The sequence below is a fragment of the Pituophis catenifer genome, unplaced genomic scaffold, assembly GCF_029215685.1.
Source record: "Pituophis catenifer annectens isolate HBS135680 unplaced genomic scaffold, rPitCat1.0.hap2 SCAF_1, whole genome shotgun sequence".
Taxonomy (NCBI): Eukaryota; Metazoa; Chordata; class Lepidosauria; order Squamata; family Colubridae; genus Pituophis; species Pituophis catenifer.
Window position 1 is genome coordinate 250,347,043 of NW_027256881.1, and position 11,729 is coordinate 250,358,771.

General features: G+C 33.8%; 1 protein-coding gene and 1 long non-coding RNA gene across 5 annotated transcripts in view; one reads left to right on the forward strand and one right to left on the reverse strand.

The window, feature by feature from the left end:
- Positions 1-11,729, forward strand: part of ABCC8 (ATP binding cassette subfamily C member 8) — a 65,493-nt gene that overhangs the window by 38,901 nt on the left and 14,863 nt on the right. For all 4 annotated transcript variants that reach the window (XM_070933510.1, XM_070933519.1, XM_070933527.1 and 1 more), the window contains 7 exons: positions 1,047-1,127; positions 1,767-1,904; positions 4,564-4,689; positions 6,248-6,347; positions 6,471-6,709; positions 7,268-7,434; positions 9,455-9,524. In XM_070933510.1, the coding sequence (XP_070789611.1) occupies positions 1,047-1,127; positions 1,767-1,904; positions 4,564-4,689; positions 6,248-6,347; positions 6,471-6,709; positions 7,268-7,434; positions 9,455-9,524 (921 nt within the window). The remainder of the gene's footprint in view (positions 1-1,046; positions 1,128-1,766; positions 1,905-4,563; positions 4,690-6,247; positions 6,348-6,470; positions 6,710-7,267; positions 7,435-9,454; positions 9,525-11,729) is intronic.
- On the reverse strand, positions 356-8,433 carry LOC139309471 (uncharacterized). The gene is made up of 3 exons (XR_011599865.1): positions 8,263-8,433; positions 3,924-3,957; positions 356-422 (listed from the first exon to the last, which is right to left on the reverse strand). It is a non-coding gene; the product is annotated as an uncharacterized lncRNA (long non-coding RNA).

Below are 11,729 nucleotides of genomic sequence, written 5' to 3' on the forward strand. Positions count from 1 at the left end.
AGTTAACCCCTGATACCCTGTTCATGTACTATTTACATAATGGAGAATAAGGCATTTACTTGTGACAGTATATTTATTAAACAAAGCATTTTTTCATTATCTAGAAAGCATTCATGAAAGTCATGTTAGAATAGTCCAATTAAAGTAAGAAGTAGAAAGGCATTTGTTAATAAACATGGAATATATTTTCTTACTGAAGGTTGAAATCATGAAAAAAGAAACTTACTCTGCCTTAGGTACCAATGAAAATTCTGTCATAATCTAGGAGTTCAGATATTCAAACAGTTTGGGTCATCTAACAGCAACAATCTAGATTTGTTTTTCATTATTCATCTAGACATTTTGTTCATTGCTTCAGTAGATCTAGACTTGTAGTTGATGTTCTTTCATGGACATGGTAGTATCAATAGAGCATATAATGGCTAAAATGCAATATTAAAAGGTAAAAATATTAGACTGTTATAGAATGTCCAAGGAACAATAGAAGACATTGAAGCCAAGCTACGACATAGAGGTTGATAGCATTGTCAAAGGACAGCTTTATTAATAATTGCATTTTAACTTTGATTTATATAATTTCTAAGTCATGAACACAATGATCCTGACTAAACTGTTACCTCAGTCTTACTTTTCCAGCTGTATTCTGGGAATAATTACCATTGACTGCAGGAGCTGTTAATAGGATGAATAATTGAATGATGAACCATTTTGTAATTTAGAAATAATATATACATTATTCAGATATTAATTAGGGTATTTTTAGAGTGAGTATGAAAATTCTGACTATCTTGATTAATACCTTTTTATACTTTTGACTGCTTTTAAGCATACCTTGAAATAATATATACATTATTCAGATATTAATTAGGGTATTTTTAGAGTGAGTATGAAAATTCTGACTATCTTGATTAATACCTTTTTATACTTTTGACTGCTTTACCTTTTAAGCATACCTTGAAATGTCAGGTTTGGGAAAGCATAGTTTGAATAATAATGTCTCAAAATTGTATAGGTTTATAATTGAATTATTTTATCCTTTCCCCAAGGGTATTAATTTATCTGGAGGTCAGCGCCAAAGGATCAGTGTAGCAAGAGCTCTTTACCAACAGACAAATGTGGTATTTTTGGTAGGTTTACTCTTACTAATTCTACCATCTAAACTGAAAAGGCTTTCCTTTGTCTATAAATGACATACTTCAACCTAAATACTCAGCATTCCAAAATTCCTGGACTAACAACAACCAATTCTATCGAGAATACATACTCTGGATCCACAATGTCAATAGAATATTTTCTCCAGTATGATGCCAGTTTCCACACCTAAGATCACAGTGGACAGATAAATTCTAGAAATAATTTTCCATTGTTATTTGTTTTCTGTGTCTCAACTGGGCTTTATTAACATTCCCAGCTAGCCCAGCTTTATAATATGGCTTTTGCAGCTCAAAAGTGTTAGCTCACTGCTTCTGAACCCTTAGTGTTAATGTTTACACTTACATTCCACAGAGGGATAATGTGTTGCCAAAGTTGACGAACTCCTTTCCCTTGGGCTGGAAAAATGAGAATTGTAGCTTGAATTCTCTTCTTTCTCTCTTACTGTACCTAGTTTTTGTAAATTGGTTAGTTCCAGTACCTATATCCCACCGCAAACCCATTTTGTCAGCAAGCACTGATTTTAACTCTCTTAAAATATTTTAAAAACAGAACAACTATAGTGCAGTATAGTACTGAATATCTTTAGTTGGTTAATATCCTTTTTTTTTTAGGATGATCCATTTTCAGCATTAGATATCCACTTGAGTGATCATCTCATGCAAGAAGGAATTCTGAATTTGCTAAGAGCAGACAAAAGAACTATTGTTTTGGTTACCCACAAACTACAGTATCTGCCCCATGCTGACTGGGTAATGAAGCATCTTTATACTGATTTGTTAATCTTAATATTATGTTCATAAATATTCAAAATGGTGTGTAGGTGTGATTCAGCAAGTACTTTTAAATTGTAAAAGTACTATTAAGTACTTTTAAACTGTTTTAGTTTGGGGGAGGGGGTGAAGGCAATGGACTCAAGTAAATTGTGTCCCTGCTACATAAGAGTTTAACTTTGGTTTTTATGCCTCCACCTGCCCTTAGTGATGATGTTATATCATTGTAGCCCTTGTAGATATTTGCTTTGTAACTTGGAATTGTTACTGTTCCTGGTAACCCTACCCCAGATAATGTTGTAAGACTCTCAGGGCAATTCATGCTTTATTTATTAATCTCTGTTAATTAATGCAACCAATTATAAGCAGTAAAATGCATGTCTCATTTGCATATTTGCATGTTTAGGACCATATTTATTTGCATTAAACAGTGAAGTATGATTTGGAAAGGAGTAGGTTTTCATTTCCCTATCTCTTCCATTACATTTAGATTGTTTTTGGAAATTTATATCTAAATAGGGTACTACCTTTTTGTTATGGTTATAATAAGAGATAAAATTATAATAAAAATTAAATTAAGTTTACAGTTATTTATAAAGAGCCCTGGTGACACAGTGGTTAAAGTATTGCAAGCAAACTCTGTCCACAGCCTGGAGTACTGTCTTAATGGGCTCAAGATTTATTCAGCTTTCCATCCTTCCGAAGTCAATAAACTGAGGACCCAGAGAGTGCTGTAAAGCATTATGGGACGGTAAATAAGTCTGGGTGCCATTGCTGTTACTATTTATCTCAGCCCCAAACTATCCAAAAGCATAATTAAAAATAAATGAGAACATCATTAAATTACAATGTATTTCAGAAAAGCTCCATTAAAACTGTTAAAATAAACAGACCTCAGCGGGAACCGATATACAAAAGTTGGGATGCCTTCCTGAGATCACCTTGTATCTCTTGCTCACCAACTCTACTGGTCACTTTCATCTTTAGATTTATGGACAGAGCCTCTGATCACAGATTAAAATCTGGGGAAATTATTTAATTTAAATTCTTGGACCTTCAAATTTGTTTCTTGTTGTATGTAATAAATAAGTAAATAAGTTTTTTACTGCATCAAAACCTAGTAATGTATTTGATTTCTGAAATGTGTTTCAATCTCTCTTATTGTCATTTATGAATTTGTCAGTAATTTAAACAGTGCAATGCAGTGGTGCAATCATTAAAATCTAAGTCTTGTGTTGTTCGGTCTTACTGAGCTTAATCTCTTGCACTAAGTAGGAACAAGTAGTATGTAAATGATGGAATAATTCCACTAATAATATTGAACTATTGGCATTTGGGTCCTATCCATAAAACATTGTTGGAGGAAAAGAATTCATAATTTTATTGAAAGATGGCCTAATTTTAAAGAATCCTAAAATAAATGTCCAAAAAGGGAAGCATTTCAAATTATAACTAATCTGACATACTTTCAGGCATTTCATGGGAAATTTGAGATAGCTTAGAGGTAGCCTAAAGTCTTTGAAGAGAAAAGACTGACCACATATTTTGGAGAAATTTTGGTTTCAGTAAACAGTTCAATTGATTGAAAAGGAATGATATGAAAACAGTCAGAAACATTTAGTTATGAGCCACTTCAATTTCCCCAAATCCAAATAATTTTGCTAAAAGTGAAAAATCCTTTCCAAAAATCCTTTCCACAGTAGTAGCAAGGAGGATCAGAACAATGCCAGCAGTATTACAAAATTGTAGTGCAGGCCTCATAACGTTGCAGACGTGTCCCAAATCATATACATATCCAAAATAGGCAGAGCTTGTATTGCAAGGTACATCATCTGCAAGACTTACAACCCCATTGGTCTTTTCTATTTTTTTCTGTAGTTAAACCACTTATCAAATCAAATCTTTATTACAATCATAGACCACATATTAAAGCACTTAAGCTTCCACTTGTAATGTATTTTTGATAGCTGAACACAAACAATTGTAAAGACTTCTTACCATGATTTATGGTTCAACTCAGTTGTCCTGCTATCTAATGGAAAGGAAAAGCAAGAGAAGGATGTTGTAAAATGCTTAGGGTTATATTAGTTGTTTCTAAAATCCATATGTGTATTCCAAACTACAAGTGTTAAATATGAATCAGATGACCGGAGTTGACTTAAAAGTTATACACATAATCAATGTTTGCCTTATCTTAGGAGTACAAGCTTGTGTTGCTACGTTACCTTATAATGCAGCAGTTTCATCATAGTCTGGTCAAGATGCAATAATCCTTTGTTTCCTCTTGTGAAATTTCCCCAAAATTTTTAAGAATACCCATTTTTAAATAGGTGCAATTTTTTAAAAAATATCTATCCTGATTAGGATAGCTATTAGGATATTCTTTGACTTGATTTTTTTTTTCCAGTTGCAGACGGTATACTGTAATTGGTAGGAATTTTGAGAGTTTGAGCTCTAATTTTGTCAAATTGGGAAAGACTGATATAGATGAACTAAGCATACAGAATGTCATTTTTCTAATCCTACTTCTTCTGGAAGAATTAATTTTTAATTAAATCCCCCTATAACAAAAGCAGCTATTAATGGATGATGTAAAAAGAAAACATTTTTGTGATGAATAAAAGGTTGATTTTTCCAGATTATTGCAGTGAAGGATGGTACAATTCAGCGAGAAGGCACACTAAAGGATATCCAGAAATCTGAATCTGAGCTCTTTGAACATTGGAAAACATTAATGAATCGCCAGGACCAAGAACTAGAAAAGGCCTGTTCTGTTTTGTTTTTCTTAATCTCAGTAGCGATAGGCAAAAATGTTTATCCTGGCATTTTAACATAATTAGATATTAATATTTTAAACAGGTATGTTGCATTGGAGGACTTTATGCAGTTACTATTTATAAAATGAAATGTATTAACTCTTTTAGTTTAAATGGTTATTTTAGTTCACTCTAAATTATCTTAGGAAAATATTCTTCTGAAGAATAATATACAAATGAGTTAAAAAAATGCATGTGGTTTCCATTCTCATTAGATAACTACCTTGCTGGTTGAGAATTCTGAGAATTGAAACATGAAACATCTAGAATGTACCAGTTCAGGAAAGACGTCATATGTGAATTAAACATTTATAGTTTTAAAATACTTTTAACTTTTAAAACTTAAAAGGAAAATATTTTTCTTCTGAATGAAAATAAAGTTACTCAAATTAAAGTTTTTAAAAAGTTAATTTTTAAAAAGTTAATTCCATGTAAAGAATGATGACCAACACATTTTAGTTGTGATATTTGAATGGTCATTTTTAAAAATGAAAATTAGTACTAGTGAGAAATACTGTATATTTTTTAAAAATTGGTCTTTTTTTTTCCAATTCTTCCTACCTTCCTACATTCATGCATTTCAAAAGCTAACATTTCTGTTGTAATTTTCTGTCATGTGAATACTAAAAAAAATGACAGTGAAGTAAACCATGCAGAATTAAAATGAAAGTTGGAACTTTGCATTTTAACAATGCAATCATAACTTTTTAAACAAGATGAAAAGCGATTACAATTTTTGAAGATGGTCTCTTTGCAGCTGCCATGCAGTGACTGTCCACCAGCAGAAATCTTTGGCAGTGAAAAGTTGCTACCAAAAATGTTACATAGCTTGATGGAAAGTCCCCATATTTCATGATTGGGTTCTGCTGGATTCAGAGTGTTACAGAGCAAAGGAACTCTAGGTTTAAAAATAGTGAGACTTTTTTTTTAATTGCAGTGGAGATTTTTTTTTTACATTCTTGAACCACAGTGGATAGAATAACAACAACGAAAAAATGCACTTTGGATGTTAGATGTCATGATGAATCTACTGTGTTGCTTCTTCCCAGATCCACTTATGATACTTCTGAAACTCTTGTTATCAAGGGAATCTTTTCCCTTGGAACACAGTATACAAATTCAGCTATAAAGTAAAGTTCAGAAGATTGGAATGGTTCAGTTTAGATGTGTTTCCATATGCAACTTATGTCTCACAGTTTCAACCCTGTCCATCACCTTTAAACTTGGTAACACAAGAGTAATGATATTCCAATCCAGCTTCTGAAACTCATACAATAGTTTGATTTCTTAATCCTTGTTAATGGCTGAGCCATTATAGCATCATAACATTATATCTTCATTAACCTCAAATGATACCCCTTAATGGAATTAAAAATTTATCGCCTCAAATTTATTTGGCTCATTTAATTTTTAATATCCAAACAATTTTGAAATATAATTATTTGACAGAAAAATATATAAAAAATAATGGTGGTACTCAAATTAACTTGTTTCCCTACCTTTTAGGAGACTCTAATTGAAAGAAAAACTGTATTAGATAAGAAGAATATTAAAAATACAGTGCATTCTCAAGAAGTCCTACTCCAAGATGAAGAAGAGGATGATGGTAAATTAGTTTTAGAAAATGCTTTATTTTCATTAACATCAGTTACTGTTTGTCAGTATTTAGATAACAGGCAATAAGAAAATTTTCTTATAACTCATTAGTTCTCTTCCTGTCAATTTATAGAAGAGATGCCTGAAAGTGATGATGATGACAACTTGTCTTCTATCCTTCATCGAAGAACAGAGATGTCATGGCAAGCATGTGGAAAGTATCTCAGCTCAGCAGGACTTCTCTTCTTGCCTCTGTTGATCTTTTCTCAACTTCTAAAACATTCAGTCATGGTGTCCATTGACTATTGGCTAGCCTTGTGGACATCTGATGCTATTTCTTCTGAGACAGGGAAAAACTGCTCTTTTTGTCAGGTATTTGTGGTTCAAAATTCACCTTTCCATGTTTGTTCTTCCCATCATCTTTTATTATAATGTCTCATAGCATGACTTCATCAAGATTCCACCAATTAGATACACTTAGTCTGGTATTAGTATATCTTATTGACAAAGCTAAATCTGGTTAATACTTGGAAGGTGGACTATTAAAAAAATATCACAATTGTAGGCCGGGCTGGAAAGAAAAAAAAATGATGGCAATCCAAAACCATCTGGGTATGGTTGCCAAGAAAGTATGGAGATATCAGTGAAGTCATAAGGTCTTAAAACTGTCTATGAAGAAAACTTTATCTTTTCTCATTTTATTAAGAATGATAAAACATATTTTTAATCTCAGGCTGCATCCAGTGCTTTATGAAAATTGAGTTCCAAATACTGATTACTTTTTTGCACAAGTAAAAAAGTAATAAAGTAAAGAAAAGATGAATTTAGCTGGAAATGATTATCTTGGTCTGACCATATTAAAATAACCTGTCACAGAATAACTAATTCTATAGTTTTGCAATAGTCTTTTTTTTTCCTCCTTTTTTTTAGGAATCCAAATTTAGCCATTTTTCATATTCAAAGATCTTCAGCATTCTTTGTTGTGTTGGGATTATATTATGCCTTGTAACATCCATAGCAGTAGAATGGACTGGTTTAAAAGTTGCCAAGAAGCTTCACTGTAGTCTGCTGAATAAAATTATTCTGGCCCCAATGAGGTATTGTATTAAATGAAACAAGAAAACAGAATGCTATCTTAATAAAGTTATGTGCAATCTTTAAATAACCCATGATGTTCAATTATGTACATTTAATTTCATTCTTTGTGCATCCTGTAGAATCGTGTTAGGAACGTATACATTTTCCTGTCTCAATGGGCTCATTTTATTAAACAAACAATGACATGGAGAGTCCGTATCACTAATGATCTCATAATTTAATGCACCCTGTTTATATGCTCCTTATTTACCACTTAATCTAATATAATCTTAATTTAATCAAGTTAATGTAATCAGCATAATCAAATAGTCTGTAATTTTAATCCAGCTCAATATGTTTTGCGAATCTTAGTCTATTCCTTTCTCTTTTAATATTTTTCTTCATGGAATTAAATAGAAACCGCAAGAGAGTCAATTGTATATATGGAGATTGGAAGCAAGTTTAATAAAAAAAAATTTAAAAGAGAGAGTTTTTTTTACCAGTATATTATATATTTGTTTATGTATGTGTTTATGCATACCCAAACATATAGACATACAGTACATATATTCCTTGTTATGTTCAAGAAGAAACATAATGTGGCAATAAAGTAGTATTTGTGAATGTTAAAATTAAAAATATATTCCAAATCCTAAATTTTTACTGTATACATGACGTGGTAGCTCAGTGCCTAAGATGCTGAGCTTGTTGAATCAAAAGGTTGGCAGTTCAGCAGTTTGAATCCCTAGTGCTGCATAACAGAGTGAGCTCCCGTTACTTGTCCCAGCTTCTGCCAACCTAGCAGTTCGAAAGCACATAAAAAATGCAAATAGAAAAATAGGGACTACCTTTGGTGGGAAGGTAACAGCATTCCGTGCGCATTTGGTGTTTAGTCATGCCAGCCATGACCATGGAGATGTCTTCAGACAGCGCTGGCTCTTCGGCTTTGAAACGGAGATGAGCACCGCCCCCTAAAGTCGAGAATGGCTAGCACAAATGTGCGAGGGGAACCTTTATCTTGACCTATGGCATGTCATGAAATTTCATTATTAGATAGTCCATTTATGCTGGTTATACCATCATAATGTAAGCACTGAAAAGAAGCAAATCGCCATGTTCTTAAAGAATTTATGGTGTTTAGAAGCTTGACTGATCTGACTTCTTTGAAAGTTAGCATGACAGAAGGTTAACTGGAGCTGGGTCGTGTAACTCCGATTTTGCTGCAAAGAATTTGAATTTTCTGTAACCTCTGCTACTGTCTAATAGACAGATTGCTGCAGTTAAGGTCTGAGTAGCTGTAATGTCATTGAGAAGAATTCTAAACCAGCATACCTTCTCTCTGACTTGTTAAATTGTTTTCATGTTTTTTTTTAAATTTGATTTATATGCCGCCTTTCTCCGGAGACTCAGGGCGGCTTACAATGCGTTAAGCAATAGCCTTCATACTTTTGTATATTTTATACAAAGTCAGCTTATTGCCCCCACAAACTGGGTCCTCAATTTACCTACTTAGAAAGGATGGAAGGCTGAGTCAACCTTGAGCCTGGTGAGATTTGAACTAGCAGTAATTGCAGGCAGCTGGATGATAATAACAGGCTATTAGTCTGCTGCGCCACCAGGCTCGTATGTTTGATATAAATGAGAATTTAAAGATAAAATAATCCAGTCTCTAAACAATTTAAATAATTTTGAACATTTAGACTGCTTCTTGGAATCGTTATTTAATTAAAAGCAAATATCATTTTATTCCTTTATTTTACTTAAACTCTAATGTTAATTTTTATTGTTCTTTCTTTCCTTAATGCAAACTATTTACTAATCATTTCCTTGGTCTAGCAATGATTTGTACTTGCAAAATGTAGGAATATTAGAGTAATATAATTATTTGGAATTCTGTAAAATTTATTGACTATTTGATATTTTTTCATTAACAATAGCTAAATAAAATAATTCTAAAAGGCCTAATCAAGAAAATCTGAAATACATACAAATCAGTTTTTAATATTCAATATCAAATTCTGCTTTTATTATCTATTACAGATTTTTTGAAACAACACCCCTGGGAAGTATTTTGAACAGATTTTCAGCAGATTGTAACACTATTGATCAGGTATTTAAGAAACAATGGATTCTGATTTCTGTACTGAATTTCAATACCAAAAACCACAGCAATAATTAGAATGAATGCCACACTCAGATTATATTAGGACCATATAAATAACATTCATGTGAAGTAATATCACATATATACTATCATGTCACTGTCAAAACATGGATATATAACATTTCCATGAGGACATCTTAATTTTTTATTCTTAAAATGAAAATGAATAGTATCATACTATTCAGAAATCAATCCTGCTGAATGCCGCGGAACTTGTTTCTAAATAAACATGTTTAGAGGTTGTTGTAAATAATGCAGAACATTCCTAAGTGGGGTCACAGATGTAAATAAAATAGCAACTTCTTCACTGCTTCCAAATCTGTAGCTTGTTAAAGATAGGATAAGCACAGAGTTTCTGGTTGACTTGCCTTTGGTTACACTACACAGTAGTTTTTATGCCATCAGGTCAGTGGTGAAATCCAATTTTTTTTACTATTGGTTCTGTGGGCATGGCTTGGTGGGTGTGGTATGGCTTGGTGGGCATGGCTTGGTGGGTGTGGCAGGGGAAAGATACTGCAAAATTTCCATTCCCACCTCACTCCAGGGGAAGGATACTGCAAAATTCCCATTTCCTCCCCACTCCTGGGGGAAGGATATTGAAAAATCTCCATTCTCCTTTGACTTCTATGACAAGTAAATATGTATTGAATGCAGTGGATCAAAGATTGCCCTCTTGCATCTCATTTTAGCATTTCCAGTTTTTTGTTGTCATTGAAAACCCATTTGTCTTCTGGCTCCAAAGCAGTCTCTCTACAATTGGAGGAGGACTTTTGAATATTGACCAATAAAATTGCTTCATCCGTAGATTGTCTTTTTACAGCCTGACTCTTAGGCAAAATATGCTTTCTGAAATAGGGTCATGACCATTTAAAATTTAATTCAACTTATCAGACATTACCTATGTGCAGCTCCTGTTTTAATGAATAGCTGGTACTGAGTTCAAGGAGCTTCTCCCCAAATATCTCCCAAGCAGGCGTCCTATCCTTCACATTTGCTACCAAATTTCCAGCCAGCATGGGAGGAGCTCTATGGGGTGATTTCCATCCTCTGAAATCCACTGAGAAAAATATCTAATCTCTACTTATGAACAGACTACAGGATGAATCTTTCTGCATCCCGCAAGGCTTTGCTCAGTAGTGCTAGTAGTTTAGTATATAAACAGATGAACAATCTCCTGAAAGCTGCAGTACATAATACAGATGTAATAACACATCATACATATACAGTACTTAAATCATTTTTCCCACTCCCTTGGCAAAAAGCTATTTTTGCATAAAAACCCAAATAGCTGTGGTGGGTTTTCCCCCCCTCTGACTGCTTGATCCCTCCTCCTCGATTAGTCTCCAATCCACTTTTCTTTTCATCTCTTCTAGCCGTAAAACTCCCCCAGCCAATTCACTGATGACATTGCCCGCCCGCCCGCCTGCCTTCCCTCCCCCTCCTTCCCTCTCTCTCTCCCTCTCCCTCTCTCCCTTGGCTGAGCTGCCTGGGGATACTTCTGAATCCTTTGTCCCTCTCTCTTGTTAGTGACAGAGTAGAATCTCAGGAGGGCAAAGGCTGAAGGGGAAAAGCCTTGTGGTTTTATCTCAATCAATCAGTAGTCGTCTTTCTTCCATAACCTCAAATCTTTGGCTCTTAATATCTTTAAATGTAAATTAATTTTAACTTTAAATTTAACTAAATTAAGAAAATGTAATCACATTTAAATTTATCTTGTAGGCTACTGCTTTCTTAGCTTAACCTCCCCCTTTTCCCTCTTTTTCTTTGCCATGTCTCCAAGGCTAAGTTTCTTCTGCTCATCTCCTCCCTCCCCTCTGCAGGTGTGTGTATCCCTGTGTCTCTAGATTTAACCATAGTTCCACACCTAATTTATCTAAGTTTCATTTATTGCCTCTATACTCTTTGGGATAATCCACCTCCACCTGAAGAAGTCTTCAGTTCTGATTTCCATCCTAATTCTAAGCTGTCTAACAGGCGGCCATATCATCTTTTCCTTGCTCTCATTTCTCGTCTGACTTCTTCCAGACCTTTGACCAGATCCTTAGCGCCCATGGTAACTCTTTTAATTCTTCAGGTAAACTCTTGCCTTTTTTTTTTTTAATTTGATTTATATGCCGCCCTTCTCTGGAGACTCAGGGCGGCTTACAATGC